The sequence below is a fragment of the Bacidia gigantensis genome (genome assembly GCF_019456465.1).
Source record: "Bacidia gigantensis strain McMullin 20006 chromosome Unknown contig_295, whole genome shotgun sequence".
NCBI classification, from domain to species: domain Eukaryota; kingdom Fungi; phylum Ascomycota; class Lecanoromycetes; order Lecanorales; family Ramalinaceae; genus Bacidia; species Bacidia gigantensis.
The window spans coordinates 1778025-1795692 of NW_025408608.1; the positions used below are offsets into that span (position 1 = coordinate 1778025).

At 49.0% G+C, this 17668-nt stretch overlaps 6 protein-coding genes across 6 annotated transcripts; 3 read left to right on the forward strand and 3 right to left on the reverse strand.

The window, feature by feature from the left end:
* Nucleotides 1-20: 20 nt before the first annotated feature.
* On the forward strand, nucleotides 21-1227 carry KY384_008585 (uncharacterized protein; the record flags this gene model as incomplete). Its single annotated transcript, XM_044817073.1, has 3 exons — nucleotides 21-243; nucleotides 457-474; nucleotides 524-1227. The coding sequence occupies 3 exons, from the start codon at nucleotides 21-23 to the stop codon at nucleotides 1225-1227; spliced, it is 945 nt and encodes a 314-aa protein (XP_044666438.1).
* A 1536-nt stretch (nucleotides 1228-2763) lies between these two features.
* Nucleotides 2764-7037, reverse strand: KY384_008586 (uncharacterized protein; the record flags this gene model as incomplete). The annotated part of the gene is made up of 8 exons (XM_044817074.1): nucleotides 2764-3185; nucleotides 3238-3800; nucleotides 3845-4098; nucleotides 4148-4239; nucleotides 4291-6009; nucleotides 6056-6610; nucleotides 6762-6975; nucleotides 7035-7037. The coding sequence occupies 8 exons, from the start codon at nucleotides 7035-7037 to the stop codon at nucleotides 2764-2766; spliced, it is 3822 nt and encodes a 1273-aa protein (XP_044666439.1).
* Nucleotides 7038-7351: 314 nt separating this feature from the next.
* Nucleotides 7352-9156, reverse strand: KY384_008587 (uncharacterized protein; the record flags this gene model as incomplete). Its single annotated transcript, XM_044817075.1, has 3 exons — nucleotides 7352-8355; nucleotides 8533-8707; nucleotides 8755-9156. The coding sequence occupies 3 exons, from the start codon at nucleotides 9154-9156 to the stop codon at nucleotides 7352-7354; spliced, it is 1581 nt and encodes a 526-aa protein (XP_044666440.1).
* A 618-nt stretch (nucleotides 9157-9774) lies between these two features.
* On the forward strand, nucleotides 9775-12248 carry KY384_008588 (uncharacterized protein; the record flags this gene model as incomplete). The annotated part of the gene is made up of 2 exons (XM_044817076.1): nucleotides 9775-11214; nucleotides 11280-12248. 2 exons carry the CDS (start codon nucleotides 9775-9777, stop codon nucleotides 12246-12248), a joined length of 2409 nt encoding a protein of 802 aa, XP_044666441.1.
* Nucleotides 12249-12515: 267 nt separating this feature from the next.
* Nucleotides 12516-13264, forward strand: KY384_008589 (uncharacterized protein; the record flags this gene model as incomplete). Its single annotated transcript, XM_044817077.1, has 2 exons — nucleotides 12516-13161; nucleotides 13191-13264. 2 exons carry the CDS (start codon nucleotides 12516-12518, stop codon nucleotides 13262-13264), a joined length of 720 nt encoding a protein of 239 aa, XP_044666442.1.
* Nucleotides 13265-15133: 1869 nt separating this feature from the next.
* KY384_008590 (uncharacterized protein) lies at nucleotides 15134-17274 on the reverse strand (the record flags this gene model as incomplete). Its single annotated transcript, XM_044817078.1, has 5 exons — nucleotides 15134-16257; nucleotides 16310-16773; nucleotides 16832-17069; nucleotides 17121-17189; nucleotides 17241-17274. The coding sequence occupies 5 exons, from the start codon at nucleotides 17272-17274 to the stop codon at nucleotides 15134-15136; spliced, it is 1929 nt and encodes a 642-aa protein (XP_044666443.1).
* Between the last annotated feature and the right edge of the window lie 394 nt (nucleotides 17275-17668).

The following is a 17668-nucleotide window of genomic DNA, read 5'->3' on the forward strand; positions in this document are numbered from 1 at the left end:
CCAGACATCGATGTTTGATAATGACTCGCGCTTGCAGCTTGAAGCTGGACAAAGCTCCTACTTTGATTCTCGCGCAAGAATATCCACTGCAGTTGAGCGCAAGCCGCGAAGCACATGCACCCGCCCTAGCCGGCTCTGCATCATTTAGCATTATTTCATATGCGTTGAATAAAGCGAGCGAACCGCGATTTGAACACAAATGTCGAGAAGAGAAAGGGACTCAGACAAGGATATCTACCGGCAGTAGGTATGTGTGAGAACGTAGAGAGCTCACAAGCTTTATGAGGTTTCTTCTTCTCAAGTGAAGCTTTGCATCAAGACTTAACCATACTTCTGACTGGGCTTATTTTCATTGTGTCTTATGCTTTCAAAACATGGGAGGGTGATCTGAAATGCTTGTCGTCCCATCCGAAATGTTTACTTTAATTCTAGTGAGCTATTTGCTTTTGTCTGTAGCGAATGCATTGCCCACTGGTAAGCTTCATCAGTCTCCCATCTTATGCATAAACGCTGACATCTACAGACAACGAAACAATACCAAGCAATGCACCCGTAGAAGTCAGGTGTCCTACGATGTTCCAAGGATTCGCCCAAAACGCTGTGATCAGCACCGCAGTCGCTGACGCTCGATACATAGCGCACAAATCTCTGCGTGCCGTCGGCGTAGGCATGGAGGGACGCGCATACGCTGCGATGTTCAAGTCTCATACAACCGACCATGTAGTCGTCAACACGTTCGCTCAGGCAGCATCGTTCCCACTTTACATGGGACGGCAGTTTCTAATAGCTTGCATCAACACACCTGAGGATGGAGAACAGTACCATGATATCGTTCCAAATCTCTACCAAGCTGTCCAACATAACCCTACAGTTTTCAATCGTAATCCACGGCCAACTATTTTTGTTGGGACAAAGGTTTTTCTCCGTCCATCTGAAGGAACACTGCCTAGGGCAAACCTGTGTCCTGACATTAGTGCCCATGCTTTTACCGAAAATGCAGAGGGCAGGTCATTCCCGATCACAATGGCTAATATCTTGTTCGCTGCGGCTACGTCGCTGTACGCAAATACTGGACTCGAGCGACGTCCTGGAAGACTCATCGAACTTTGTAACGCCGCGCTCCCTAAATCGGCTGACGCTTCTGCCACAGACTTTGCCAATTACTATTGCTTCGCGATCTGTACGTACTTATATGTACTAATTTCGGTTGATGGAACTAGTAGCTAAGCCCAAGTGAACAGTGACGAAGAATGACTGTACGAGAATCCCACCAGGCCCATACTCCGCCTTGGACCTTGAAGTCAATGATGTCAACGTAACCAATACTTTCTAACGACGTCGGATTACTGGCATTGAACTTCCAACCACGACTAGAAATCATAGTCCAATTGCAAGAGGAAAAGTCTGCCAAAAAGTCAAGATCATTGAGAGACGCTAAGTCTGCGTGTGAGGTGGGGAATCGTACTGATTCCGAGAGCCTTTCCACGAGCTTCCTTGCTCTCAATCGAAGCAAGAGATCGCGAGACTACGTTCTGGGCTTTTTTCTTGGTTTGTATCATTGTACAAAAGTCATGGACTTTGTCGTGTCAGTCTCGGAAGAAGTGGAAGAGGAACGATTAAGTCGACTCTCCGCAGGTAGGAACCCAAGGTCGAGTAAGCTAATAGATCTATCAGTATTACAGCAGCGTCGAGTCGAGCTTCCTGAGCTTTTTTATTGGGTAAAAAATGGGTTGTTCTCTTGGATATTTCACCAGGACTTGGATCATAAAAGAGGCCTTGCTAGCCACAGACATTCACAAGGCTGTCTATGGAGATAATCGTGGACTGAATTGACTTGCAGCATGTCATTTCGACTTGCATCACATCGTTTAGAGATGAATTGTCTAGATCTCCGATCTTTCCCTTCATTCAGCCATCCACCTACCACCTTGAGACAGCAGACCCTTTGAATGAACTTGTACTGATAATTAAGTCCGCAAAGACAAAGTACTCTGATCCGCGGGATCCCATTTTTGCTCTTCAATCATTCTGGGACAACTTAAATCACCAACTACGGTCGATTACAGCCTATTAAACCCCTCACTGTTTCTCAAGCTTGCGTCCCGGCTATTGACCTCTGGATTTCATCCAATTGGTAGCATCATCACTTTGATCGATGCATTGGAGCAACAGCCGTACGGATTCGCCAACGGAGGCGATCTGATGGATGTCGAAGAGTCCACATCAGTCAATTTATCAACTACGTGGTCCCGGGAGATCACTCTACAAGAGCTGTCCGAATATCGAGCAAAACGCATAGAAAAAGCAAAATACGAATTATCAAAACGCACTACCGCCCATGATCTTCACTTCTGCACCTGCAGCTGTTGCCTCTAACTACACGATTTGCCAGAACAACAGTCTTCCGCGAGCATATCCTTCGCTCTAAAAGTCATGACCGAACAACACGCGCTCGTATAGACGAAGAGATACTTCCTCTGCAGATTAAAGGATCTCAGAGGTATTACGGCCATATTGATGGCGACTTACACGATTCCGACCAATTTCTAGCGCCCGATACTTATACCACGCCTTAACATGAGTCTTGAGCAGTGAGAAATACGATGACTGATTGGAACAGAGTGCGTAAAGCGGCCGGAGACCAGTGGAAGTATCAAAATCTATACTTCCATACGCGTATGTTCACATTGTATACGTTGTTCCCCACAAACAAATAAAAACAATCTATCTCTATGCCCATCACATCAATCATTACATCCCCGCTCACCAATCATCATCATTCCTCTTCCCTTGCATCGACGCGCTCCTCTGCGCCAACAGCTTCGCGATATCAGCTGCCATGCCAGGCTGCTTCCCCCCACCCCCATCTGCCGTGTCAGGTGTCGCCCTTCCGCTCCCGCTATTGCTCGTTCCCATGCTGACGGCACTATCTCGCGGCGTCGGCGGCGCTGGTGGTTTCCTCTTATTGACAGCCGGTCGTTTCGGAGGAGGTGGCGGTGTTGGCTTGGCCGCTTGCGCGTTGCCGTTCAGACCGTTCGTTTGTTGTTTGGGAGGAGGCGGGACTACGCGGACGGGAGGTGGGGGCGGCGCGGGGGGTGCGACTGGTGCTTCTTCGTAGGGTTCGATATATGATGCTGGGACCCATCCCTGCTTTTCTTGACCTTCTAATTTGACTTCCCACCAGCCTGCAATATAGCTGTTAGCTAAGGATTGCAAGTCTTTGAGGTGGTTACGAACCGTTTGTTTCCTTCCTGAGAAGCTCTACGATCATGTCTTTTTGTATCGTAAGTCCGCCGGTAGGCTGTCCGTCAAAGGGATAGAGCACTTTGAACTTTTCCTTTTGTTCGACAAGCGGTACCACACGAGGAGGCGGTAGTGAAGGTGCGGGAGGTGGAGAATCATTGCGAATATGAGAGAAGTTATTAGCGACTGGGATCGGCTGCGGGACTACTCTGCGTTGGGCTGTAGGTGGCTGTGGTATTTGTCTAGATGCTGCAGGAACGGGGTTTGTAGATGGCTGCTGTCTAGCGGGAGCTGAGGGAACAGGCCGAGAGGCTTTTGGCTCTCTCTTGTACGTGGACGGCCGGCCTCCAGGCCCGCCAGGTCGGATTAGCTTCCCTTGAGTGATAGGTCTGGCTGCTTTCGGCTTTGGCTTTGGAGTAGGCTTCGACCTGGAATTAGCTGGTTCGCCAGGTCCAGTATGAATGGTTCCGCTTTTGTAGAAGTCGTCCCGAGCAACGCTGGGATCTTTGATAGTTTTAACGAACGAGGGCTTTCCTGGCTTTTTGTTGTATTCAATACTGAAGCCGGTCAGTCTGCGACTTCAACACTCAGTCTGACTTACGAGTCGCCAATTTTTAAATTGAACCCACTGCCAGGAATGCTTCGAGAGAGTTGTGTGAAGAATTCGGCTTTGAAGATACAATTGATCAATGGATCTGCTTCTTGTGCTGAGCTGACGCCAATCGAGAACCAGTCATCTTTCAAGGTTGATGTGCTGATGTATTTGATCGCACCGATAGGGATAGTCCGTTCAGCTTGAATGGTTGGTTGTTTATTTATGAGCGCAACTACAATAATATAGACTGCCTTGCTCGTCTGAGGAAATCGTCAGCAGCACCTTGCTTACATTTGCACAACGACTTACCAGGACTAACATGCGCGGCTCAGGTTTGCTGGACCGACCAAATTTGGTCACGAGGAGTTCGCACCGACAAGAGAAGGTTGCACTCTCGTTACCTATTTTTCGGTCAGCCTACCCGCTCATCAAGGTAAATAAGAATATAATACCACTCAAACTGGCTGATTTTCGGACGTGCTCCCCGTAGCCTCCCTTATTGTTGATACCTATGTAGTCCCCGAGATATCTTCTCAAGCCGATAAGGCTGAATCGACGGCGCTCTTTACGATTCTGTAGTAATTGGTGCCCATAGTCCCGCAGCTTGGAGTATTCATCAGCTCCACGTGATCGTCGCCAACATCTTTTGATTCTGTTCGCCGCCTCTATACGATAAGCGCGATAATTGCGCCATACCCTCTGAAGGCGTCGTACTAGATTCACGTAATGACGATCTCTTAGATCTTCCAAAGCGAAAATTGTCTCTGGATCCTTTATGAACACTTTCGTAGTGCCGAGTTGATACTGCGTCTTAGAGATGCGAGTTTCCAATAATATCACTTTCGTTCCGTGAAGCCATGCAGAATCGCCGTACTCCTTAGTCCACTCCAATCTCTGATCTACGCCATTGGAAATAGCTCTTGAAAGTGGGAAAAAGCGAGCAAAAAATCTTTCGAAGGTTTGCCTGTACGCAAACCCTGCTCGTCTTATGCGTACATTCTCTTGGAGGCCCAAGTACTTGATTTGATGCAAGACGTTGATGGCATTGTATTCAGACGGTGATTTATTCTCGTTTGGTTTAATGGTTCGAATGTACGAGGGGCTGGACTTCATCAAGGTGGCAACGAGATCGTTTGCCGAACTTTTGATCTTGTCACCTGCAGTTGGTGGGCGACGCTTATCATCCTGATCGACTTGATTCGGAAATAGGACTGTAACGAATTGATTCTTGCTGGTTGCTAACAATTTCACAACGTCCTTCAATAGCTGATCCTTATTCTTATCGGTCATGCCATCGATTCTGTAATTGACATCACCAGCATAATGCTTGATAACAAACTGACCTTGTCTTGGTTGAAAATGCGGATTGGATGACAATGCTGCCGACCTCTGGGCAAAAGTCTGATCTGCGGCGCCAGGGTCGGCGTGTGCAGTGGCACACGCATCATTCAATGCTGCGAATACGCCCGGCGGACGTTTTTCCTCAATCAAGTCACAGACAATCTTGTTATCGAAATACTTGATTGGAGTCCACTGGATCTGTTCTCGGGCATACTCCTCTTGCTCAGCTTTTAAAGTAAGCTGTATAAAGATTTGTTGAAGCTTTTCGTTGACGTAATTGATACACAATTGCTCGAAGCTATTCCGCTCGAAAATTTCAAAGCCATAAATATCCAGAATACCAATGGTGTTCTGGAACGATTCTTCGGCTTTCAATAGAATGTTCAGCTTGGCCACTATCCAATCAAAAAGATTAAAGTATATAGCCTTAGCTAATGCGTCTCGGACAGAGATTGCCTGGGTTACGTTGAATGGCACTTTGAAAGCAGAGCCTCTACGCCCACCCCGACTGGTCTCAACGAGCCGGAATGTTAGAGCATCCTCGAGCTGTTTTTGCTCCACATTCAAAAGATCAGCGACCCGTTTACTCTTGTTCGCATCTGGAATGGCAGCATTGCCACTATCATCCTCTTGGAAAGTGACATTGCCTATCGAGAGAATTGTGGCAATCATGCGAAAGATGTTCTCCTGTTCGAAATCCGCGATTTTGATGGTCTCCATCGCTCTCAAAGTATCATCAAACTCGGCTACGTCATCGACGCCTGCAACGTCCATGCAATTGGCTTTTCGGAGGTAGTCGTAGTCTTCAGGTCCACCTATTTTGAATGTGTCTATCGAGATAAGCAAGTGTTCCTATCATTTGACCTTATAACGCACCTCCGTAATATTTGGCAGTCAGGTGACCAGCAGCGATAGCTTTGGTGAATTGATAGAAGATGTGGAAGTTCCTCTCATTCAATGTTTGCCCAACCACACGTGATTTTTCAAGCAAATAATTATTGATGCTAGCTCCCACTGGGACGAAAGCCCCAGGTTTTGCCTTTCTTTCAGCATCTGTCTGTTTGCGTACAATAATCTCTTTGAATTGAAGCTCCAGGTACTTCCCAAATCTTGACGAATTATTATTCCTGAGAGTCTTGGCATTGCCGAAAGATTCCAGCAAAGGATTCGTAGCAAGGACTTTGTCCTTGATGCCCTCGGACGCTTCAGCAGAATCTGGTGTAGCCGACCTTCGTGCGATATATTCCATGAATCGTTTCGCGGCTTCAGTCTTTCCAGCACCTGATTCCCCCGAGATTATGACACATTGGTTTTGATGATAGCCTTGCATGTTGCGATATGCTGACTCTGCGATTGCAAAAACATGAGGTGGTGCCTCAAGCCTGTTCCTCCCCTCATAGCTTTGTTTCTTCTCATCGGTGTAAATTCCGACTATGGAGCATTAGTACGCTCTACGAAAAGTAAGGTAGAGCTTCTTACGGTCGCGGAAAGGATTGACTGAAACTAGCACGTGGCCAATGTATGTCTGTCAATCCAACTCAGCCTGCAGCCCTGCACAGCGCTTGTTCCGCCTTCTTCGTACTCACATATATCTCAGCATTGTCGAAGCGAAGTTTGAGATTGTCATTGATGGCCTCATTTGTAATCTTCGAAACCAGTGTGAGATCTGTGAGCCCGACTTCCTTCTTTCTAGTGCTCTCAAATACGGCTCTCATGGGCTGCGACTGAGATGCTCCTTGACCGCCACCACCTTGTTGGCTGGCATCTTTCTTGCGACCGGCCCGCCTGGTCACGCCCTGGAAATCTAGAGGTCAGTGGATGCATCTTGGTCGGAGAAGACAGCTGAGCGTCTTACCATGGTGCACTTCCGGCCACAACCAGTGATTTTCGCCTCAGACTTCTCGAGAGCTCCCTGGTAGGCTGACAGTCGCTCCTGATGATTCCCCTTGTGCTCCTAGAGGGATGCCGAAATTGTGGTTCAACTGCGATTGAGGCCTGAATTATCTGCGAGGTGAGTGTGTGGCTGTGCGCCGGGCAATGCCAAGACACTGACTAGCGTCGTCATCAAGGAACGCCACAAGGCCTGAGATTATTTCAACCAATCATCACCGCCCGTACATTAAAGCTCTACAGGAGAAACTCTATCATCGCTGACTCTTGATACATTCTACGCTACATAGATGAAGCATTTGATCTATGACTTGTTCTTAGGCGCTGATTTTGCTCTCCTGTACCATTCCAATGTTCTAGGTCCTCATAAAGCGGTTGGACGATCGTTTCGAAAACGTGGTGTTCAAAGTCGCTGTCTCTTCCTCCGAATCGTGGCTGTCGTTGCTGAGGGTATGTGAGACAGTATTCCACGACACTGGCATACTTGTATTCAGCATACGTGTACACTTCGTCAATCTTATCTAGGGCAACTCTTGCTCTAATGTATGCTTCGGACTTTCCATCATAACTACCCTGAGCCAATGAGATCAACGGTTCATTGAACAACAGCTCCACCAGTGTCATCCCAAGTGCAAAAAGCGTCGGGCATTGGATTGGAAGCTCATTGAACTCCGACGGCTCAGAAGTCTCGCCGGCAGAAGAGTCTAAATCTCGAGTGACATAAGTCTGGATGTCACGTAGGAGCATTCCGTTGGCACCTAGTCTCATCTGATAATAGACTACAACGTTCTTGCTGAGCAATCCCGCATTCAACCAGGGTGTATCGATCAGCTGCAGAGCACTGGACGCTAATGTTGTGGCGATGACTAATTTCTCGCGCCAGGGTAGGGCTTGGCCGGCTGAAAGCTTTGGGCTTCCCTCAAGCAGTGCAGTCAGATAGATAGGTTGGGCCTTTCTTCGATCTGGGAGGACAGTGAGATAATAGCGTATCGCGGGGTTATACTTGGTCTCGAGAAACCCGGCAGTTTGCCATATTCCGTCCAGGCGAGGGCCGAATATTGCATTACAGGCATCCTTCGGCTGGATCAATTTGTCGACCCAGCAACTAGTCAGCGGCTCTGGGACCGGACAGCGGACGGTGTTCGAGTCAGGCGTAGCGAAATGCACAGTGCTCGGACGGCTGACTTCTTTAGAGGGCAATTCTTGCCTGTCATGCGAAGCAATCTCAACCTCCCGTTGCTCTTCAATATACCTTTCGTTGTGAAGGCGAGACGTGCGAAAGATGACTGTGAAAGTGGGCCAAGCTGTACTGCTGTGCTCACTGCCGGCTCCCAGCCTGCTTTGCAGCTGCAAACTCACGGCATGCTTACATGTCTTTACACAAAGTTGAGCAGAAACCTGCAACGCTTTGCAAATCTGTAAAGCATGTACTCTAATTGACGCAAAGTTTGGCCTTGACTTACGACGTGTTGTATACGTTTCCGACTTTACGAGGAGGATTGATCCTTGAGTGAATCTAAGTAGCCTCACGTTGGCTTGCTTGATTTCATTTAGACTCAAGTCCAAAGACTTTTTTGATAGAGTCAACACAAGGTTGTGTAAGTTGGCTTTGATGACCCAGAACTTTTCCTGAGCGCCCTGCGCTTTGTCAGTGTGTTGCGAAACTTCACGGACTATAAGCTTACGCTTTCCAAATTGAACGAGTCAAGCTTGAGTTTTTCCCTCAGCGCGCTAATGTAAACATTCAAGGCTTTCAGGGTTTGCATGAAGACGTCATATGAAGGACCAAGGAACTCTCTGAGGGCCCGTTCACGCTCTGTATCCCTCCATAAGGTGTGCTTCGAATCAGCCATCATTTCAGTCAAGCGATGTGGCTCAAGAACATCCGCTTGGTCCAACGTCAGCTCAATTGTTCGGCGGAACAGCATCTCTTCGGCCTCCAGAGTGTTACAGTAGCTTTCCAAGATCTGGCGAAAATTTCGCAATTGTTTGACCTTCTGGATACCCTCTAGATAATCGCTGATGCCCTTGACGAGCAATGGGAATGCAGCAAGTACTAGGCCCGCCGTTTCAACACCCGTAACCATACTTCAAGCACTGTTCTGGGATCGCGCTGTTAATGTTGACTGGCGATTGAGCGCAAATTCACTTCACAAGGCTTTGCACACTTAGAGCTTACAAGCCGCGCCTATATTGACGTGTGATTGTAAGATAAGTTGTCGAATATTTACTATACCCTATTCCTAGCAGGCGCGATTCTGGGCCTTCCTTACTATGGTTGATGGAGTGATAAACGCAGCTTCATCTTACAGAACTCTGCAATGCTGATCCTTTTAGAAGCAACGCCAGTATCCTCATTAGTTTCAAGTGATGGGGGGCCGAAGTCTTCGGCGCGTCTTTCAAGCTGGTGATTGGGCTTCTCGGAAACTAATCATGCAGGTCGTATTCGCATGGCGTCACGCTCATATCGTCAGTCGACTTCGGTGAACAAAGCTATCGTGCCTAGAGGGATTCGGTGCGCAAAGCCATTGTGCCCACAAGATTTCGCTCGGAAGACCAGCAGAGTCATCTCGCTCAAGCAAGCTTCTTTCCATTACTGCTTCCAGCCACCAGAAATCAGCAGCAGGGCATATCGCCGACAGTCAACCTTCAAGAAAGACGGCTCTTATGGCCATCATTGGCAGCCGTCGTGCTACTGACTGATTATGAATTACCTGACCTCACTTGCAGACGTCTCCATATCGGATTCTGTTGATAAATGCGTTCGGGCTTTTAAGGATATCATCTCCCTCAGTCAGACCTCAGATGGTTCATTCATCGAAGAGGTGGATATTTCATTGCTGGAAGATTATTATGGCAGATTCAGAGTATGGGCTGGGAATATTGGGGCACACCAGACTGGCAAATCATCACTCGAATACCGCTTACGTGACGACTCGGAGGTCAGAGAGCAGGTCATTAAAATCCTCCAGTCATTATTATCGACCCTGAACACTGCTCGCGAGACTATTTTGTCCCCAGAACCGGAAGAGCGCGTAGAACAAGTGACGTTTGCCGACGACGATGAGCCCCAGTTGCGGCGCATGTTAGGTTTCGCCCTTGATTCTATACATTGCCTATATCGGATGACAATGCTGATTCGGAAACCAGCACAAAGTGACTTCAGAAGAGGCAATTACGCATCAGAGATGAAGGCTTTCTATTCCTTTGATCTAGATAATTTCAGGAACAAATATCCACGTGCAGATGACGGTCTGCTTGAGCGCCTGGCCTCGGCTTCATGTCGGCGACGAGGCTATCTGCATTATCGCTCCCGTCATCATGCCAAGTTGAGCCGCAATTTGGAGGATGATCATAAACATTGGCCAGATGCTCTCTCATCAACCATCCCAACGACCGTCCATAGAAGCGCTCATATAGATGATGATGAGGACGAGATAAAATCGATGTCTGCAATGTCTGAGACTTCATTCGCGACCACTATGCTCAGTGAAAGCCACAGTATCATGCCTAGGCGCCCAAAACAGGCATTAGATGGGCCTTTCGAGTGCCCTTACTGCTATTGCGTCGTGACAACCGCGACGATGCATTCCTGGATAAAACACATCTTCGACGACTTAAGACCTTACGTCTGTACTGCCCTCGCTTGTTCGACCCCTGGCATCACGTACAATAGAAAACACCAATGGCAACATCATATGCAATCGGAACACAGGTCGTCTCAGAATCCGCATCATCAAAGGGGAATGGCATGTCCTTTATGCCAAGAATCCCAGTGGGATGGGCTAGATTGGTTTAGGCATGTGGCCAAACATTTGCAAGAAATCGCCCTGTTTGTACTACGGGACGGCTCTGAAACAAGCGATGAGAGTGAGCAATCCACAGGAATTGTAGAAGAGAAAGAGGAGGGAGACTCTTCAAGTGAGGATGGACGCATGATTAAGACAAGAACAAGTCAAAAATCTTCACTTCCGAATCAATATGATGAAGAAGTATTTGACCGACCCCCAAAACGCCTGCCTACGCCGAAGCTCTCCCCTCTTTGGATGGACGAAGAGCATCATGCGTTTATTCTTCTTATTCGAGAGCATGGTACGGATTGGAAGACTATTGCCAAACTCCTTCCCAGGAAAGACGAAAACCTCGTGAGTCTTGCCTTGATAGAATGGTTATATTATGAACCTGTGATTGTACTGATATCATCGATTAGCTTCGCAACTTTTACCGGCAGGAGGCGAGGAAAGGACATTACGGCGAGACTTTGATGAGAATAGCTCAAGCGGCCGACGGAGCTAATGGTCGTGCCACTGAGGTTGTGCCTGAAACGTCAGATCCTTTTTTGATGTGTCAGGTGCCTGGCTGCGATCGTCGATACAGAGACGGTCTGAAGATGATGGCGCATGCTTTCTCAGAACACAGCTCACATCGTCAAGCTGACTTGTGGAACCTCAACGAAGAGACAGGGCATTTAATGTATAATGGCGTTGAGACAAATCGCTTCAAATCTCACGCATCTTCGGATAAGGTCCCAAGTCATGGTCAGCTCAATATAAATGCAGGCACTTCTTCGGAAAACGCCAAAGTATCTACGGATGCTTTTGAGCAAAAGCCACCGCAAAGTGGTTCTTCGGAATCTCCCACGTTCCCACATGCGACGCCAGAGGACCGTCTCGGGATAGCCTTGGAGCCTGCTGATTCTTCTAGAGAGCAAGAGAGTACCGCTGCCCCGTCAGCGCTTCGCCAGATCTCGTTGGGTATCTTATCTGCTCTAGAGACCCTGTCTGTGCTAGACAGTGATGGTCAAACCAATCTACCATTGCAAGAAGATCGTGAGAGTTCTTTGCCAGATAAGGCCTTCTATTCTTCTTCTGCACCGCCTTCACAACCACCACCTCCACCACCGCCGCCCCCTACTCATCCACCACCCTTGCCCCCACGAGTTCCAATCGACCCCTACGAGGAATCCCTTTGGCTTCACCGCTTAACGCGAGTCAAACGAGAGGAGGTCAACCGCGAAGCGCTAGATCAAGCAGGGATCGAATATGAGGATTTTCCTGACTACTGGAATGTACTACACCCCCTCAACGAACAAGAGATCGTCCGGCTGAGAGAGAGGACTCGAGATATCAGGTGGGCCGAAAAGCGCGAGCTCGACGAGATGACTGAAGACGAGGAGTGAAAGCCGGAAATTTTGCCTTGAGTGTGCCTTACCATGGGCTTGGCCCTCTTCTACCCTGGATTTAGGCACCGTAGTCCTACTAGGTATGCAGGCTGACTTGTGGCTTCGGCGCTGCTCTAGTGCTATTGCTGCATGGAGGCGCGGCCTGACAGAAAATCACCATACAAGTATATTACCGCAATCTACCTAGACATATCTCCTACAATCAGAGTCAAGATGTACCAATGTTTAATGGAGTAATACCTATGAAAAGAAACAGTGCGCATCATGTCTCAAATTACTAGCAGCTTCTTATCACGCGGTACAGTAAAATGTTCGATTGAGAGCTGTCTGAACTTACTCGAAGAAATCGTGACAATTGCTCGCGGACATTGCGAGTCAGACAGAGAAGAGACACAAATGGGCCCATGGGAATACCACCTTGGTCGATTATGTCTCTGGGCTGCAGAAGCTCGCCTGCCAACAGTCGATCAGCGTCTACATGACTCTCATCTCAAATTGGGAGTACAAGCGATCCTCGAAAGCTTCGGTGAAAAGCTACAGCATACGCGCGAATTGCTCTCTACAGACAATCACGATCAGGTGGAGCAAATCATAAATGCCGACGATGGCGCGGCTCCACTTCAGCGAATGCAACAGACTGCCCGCGAATACATTCACTGTCTGTCCAGCATGACGCTTCTTATCAAGGAGGCAGAGACAGAACCTCCAACTGCCCAGCAAAGCCATACAATTCAGTCTCAATCACGACGTAATATACGTTTTGCTCAATCATCAAAGGTGTCATCAACAGCCGAATCTTCGCTCAACGTGCCAACATCGCAGGATAAGGCCGTCAAACCCCCCAAGGAAGCAGCAAAGTTCACTTGCGGAAAATGCGAATCGAAGCCTATAATGAAAATCTCTCATGGTAGTAAATGCTGATGTTGCGAGAGTAAGTAGCTGATGTTGCGAGAGTAAGTATGACGCTGATACAACGTGGTATGATGCACAAGGGCGGAGGATACGCTGAATAGATTGACTTGCAGGTATTGAGGAAAAGTTCCGATCTATAAGCTACCGGAAATCTCACGAATGCATAGCTAATTTGGTATCTCAAGCATACTTTGGGTGCCGAATCAAGACTTCTTTTGTAAAGACGACTTCTCAATTTCACTATCTATCTCTTGCATAGCTGTGTTCACGATTAAATGATAGACACGATTATGTCTCATTTCAGCTCACCTTTTTTCCTCCAAGTCTAGATTTTCTTTTCGGACGATCCTCCAGGACAAAGCCGTCCTACCCTACCCTCAATTATTATAATCCCAGTGAATAGTAATCAGGCTCGATTTGTGCGTGCTGCTCTGAGCATCCTTCCGAGGTAGGATCCTCCCGGCTTCCTACGGAGCACAAGCACGTCTATCACAATCCCTACGTATTGACGGCCGCAACACAGGATTGTTCCTGCATATCGAACGAAGAATTCCAAATCAAGATTTTCAGATACAAAAAAGGCGGTTCGCAACATAGGTTTTTTCTCTCTTAAGATCAATACATAAAACCTGATATCACTTCTCTACAGCCTCTAAACATTCACCCAAAGCATTTTACCCAATTCATACAGACAATCATGTCCACCAAAATCGACGACCGCCTCAACGAGCTCCTCGCCAACAACGCCTCTTTCGCAAAAACATGGCACAACCCCACCACCATGACCGAGCTGCGTGCGATGGGCAAAGAGAGCCAATCCGTCACGATCATCTGTGTGTTCCCCCCTCCCCACCGTCCCTCCCCACCGTCCCTGCCCCTTTTCCAAACCCCCACCACCGCAATACCAGTGGACCACTTTCGCCAATCCCCACTCCAACAGCCTCACACACTCACCTCTCCCCCATAGTAACATGTCTCGACCCCCGCGTCGTCCCTGAACATTTCTTCTCTCCCAACCCGTCCACCAACTCCGCCGACACTCCACCGCTTCTCGGCCCTGTGATCCGCAACGCAGGCGGGCGCGCCACGCTTGATGTTGTGAAAAGTAGTCCCACCCATCCCCATCCCCTTTCCTTTCCCCTTCCACTTCCCCCTTCCCTTCCCCGTTCCTCACCCTCAGTCCAACTATAAGGCAGCAAGAAGAGCGTCCCCGCTGACAAAGACCGGGCTTGGTGGGCAGGCATCGTAGTCCTCCGCTCCCCTAGCGGATGCAAAAGCCGTTTTCGTGGTCCATCATACCGATTGTGGGGCGCATGCTTTGAGTGAAGCAGGAATTCGGTATGTCCCCTCCCCTTCCCCTTCCCTTCCCTTCCCCTTCCCCTTCCCCTCCGCCCCTTTCCCTTTTCCCCCCTATTTCCTCTTCAGAGCCCCTGTTTCCCGTACTGACGCACCAATTTGATAGAGGAGACATGGCGAAAAGAACACCAGGGGCGACGATTGGTGGGGAAGATGTTGCACATGTGGTGTTTGGGACGCACACGGCGGATGAGTATGAAGAGGCTGTTAGGGAGGATGTGAAGTTTTTGCGGGGGCAGAAGGTTTTGGAGGGGATGGTTGTCAGGGGGTTGGGGCTGGATTTGGGGACGGGGAGGGTGACGGTGGTGGAATGATGGCTCTGTGCTCTCAAAGGAAGGGGAGGAGCGCGGAAATGTGAACGCTGACTGACTGAATGAATGAATGCACGAAAGTTGATTGGAAAGGCGTCTTTTGAGGAAAAGGAGGGGAGGGGAGGGGAGGGACGGGAGGAGTGGAGTGGACTAGCAGCATGGATCAATGCAAGTACGAATAGATATACATGCGTTTTGCAAACATCCAAATGCCCACCCTCATCGCTCACGGTGAAAGCAGGTCTACTTACCCATTCCAGCCAGTCTCGCGTTTAAAATTCCATGCTTTCGTTATCTTGCTCATCATATCTGCAAACTCGGCTCTTGCCCCGCCACTCGTCCAATCACAATGTTAGCTGCATACTTCGGGATAACCTCATCATCATGCAACATCTCGAATTCCTCACTAGCATCCTTGCCCATGTGACTGAACAGCGCCTGCGGTCCACCCGGGTGCTCGTCTAGCCAATTCGTCACATCGAGTACAACACCCTTGACCGCGATCCAGAGATCGTCTTTCTTATTATGTTTCGCGATTTCGTCCATTGAGAATTCCTTCTCAGGAACCTTGAACTCAACGGGGTCGGTGGGCTTGCTAACTTTGCCAGGATCACTGCTGTCAGCATTGCCGCCTTTCATTACTGGCCCAGCCGAGCCTTGTGCTTGCTGTTCTTGCTTTCTACCACCTGCCGCTGGGAGGGACGATGTGTTGGATGAGGTAGCAGAGTCGGCCCACTCAACGGAGATCTTGCCTGGTGTGGCGGGGTCGATGTGCAGGCTTATCTGTCCAAGACGCTGTGAAGCTGTGGGGATGCCGCCGGTGATCACCTTCTGGAATAAGTATTGGCTTGCACTCTCGCCTGCGACACGACCGTAAACGACGCATCCGAGGAGGGAAGAGCCACCCAGACGGTTGGCGCCGTGGACACCACCTGCGAGTTCACCGCAGGCGTAGAGGCCTTCGAATGGTTTGTTGTCGTCGGCGCTGTTGAGGACTTGGGCTTTGTCGTTGATTTCGATGCCGCCCATGGTAAAGTGCAGGACTGGTTCCATCTGGGCGACGTGGAAGGTGTCGCTAATGTCGAAGGGGAGATTGTGGAAATATTTCTTGCCGTAAGGATCTTTCTGTTTGCCTTCGGCGATGGCATTGTAGTCGGTGAATGTCTTCTGCAGGGCGTCTTCCGAGCAGCCAATTTCTTTGGCAAGTTGCTTGCCGGACATTTTCTTCATCAGGCCACGGCCAGAATAGTGCCGGGTGTGGAAATCTAGGACATTGCTCGCTTTTGAGTTAAGGACGAGCCGTATTGGCCATTTCTTCGCCTCCTTTTGCTTCCACATCTCGCCTGATACGTAGTCTCTGTGGCCAAGTTCGTCGGAGAACCGTTCGCCCGAGCCATTGAGGAGAAGACCACCTTCGCCTCGAAGTGCTAGGCAGGGTTAGTTAGGAAAAGCAGAAGGATGAGATAGTGAAGGAAGTACCTTCTGCAGCCAAAAACTTCCACTTCGACCCTGGATCTTTGGGATCTACTAGACCTGTTGGATGTACTTGGACTTTGTCCAGGTCAATGCCGTTGCCACCAATCTCCATCAGCATTTTCAATCCATCGCCTGTCGCGTGCGTGCCGTTTGTGCTTGCAAGATCAAAGGTGTCTGGTCTGTGCTTCTTCAATAGGGAGCTATCGCCAAAATCTGCAGCGTAGCCTCCGGTAGCTAATACCACCACTCCATCCACTGAACTTTCCTCGCCACCAAAGTCATAAGTAACGCCCGTGACTTTGTGGCCGTCTTTATTCATTCTTGTCACTCGAGCCTTCTTGATGATTTGTACTCTCTCAGGGTCACTTTCCACTAGCTCCTCAAGGCGCTGCATGAGAGCGTATGTGATTGCCATCCCTGGGAATTTAGCGTCATGACCGCGGTGCGTTCGAGGCTGGGAGTGTCCGCTATAACATATTAGCAACAGCCAAGACAAAAAACGCAGAATGCATTGTGTCCCCTTACCCTAAACGCGATACAAGTGTCAAGTCGAGGTTGAAGACATCCTGTAGCCACTCAACAGCTGCGGAGGATTTGTATGTAAGAACTTTGATGAGGTCTGGGCGGGCTTTGTCTCTCGCAGATTTGAGGGTATCATCGTAGAATTGCTTTACGCTATCTGCAATCTTTTCGTCGGTCTGTGTGCGTGTCAATGCGCCGTTGATGCCAGAAGTAGCCTTTGTAGAGTTGCCGCCGAAGAAATCTGACTTAAATTAGAAAAGAAAAGAAGGTCTACATAAAGGGGGTGAATTACTGTTCTTGTCGAGAAGCAAGACGTTGCCCCCAGCTAGATAGATTGTATGTGCGGCGCTGAGACCAGATACTAACGTACATCAGCGTTGATCTGAAGTGCGGAGGTATGATGCTTCCGTACATCCACCGCCGACTACAATGACTCGTGGTGCCATAATGAAAGAAGTTGCAGGTCTTAGACGAGGATTGGAGAATGCAAGAGTGTCAAGGTATCCTGTAAAGAGAAGAAGGAGGACATATTCAACCCACAGGGATCCGTCTGGTCTTGAGATCACAGTCCCACTCGTCGTTTAGTGGCGGAAGCAGATGCCTCGGTATGGAGCAGTTCCGCCGTTGAAATCCCACAGCGCTGATTGGCCAACCAGGCTTGAAGACGTTCTGGGGCAGATCTAAGCCCCGAAAACGTCTCATCTGACATGGACGCATATGCACTCCTTAAATGGGATGATCTGTTTCTTGACTCTGGCGCTGGATCGGGGTTGACAGGCCGAGGCGCACGGAGGGAGCATATTTGTTATATCAACTCATGTGTGCCATTATTAATTGTTG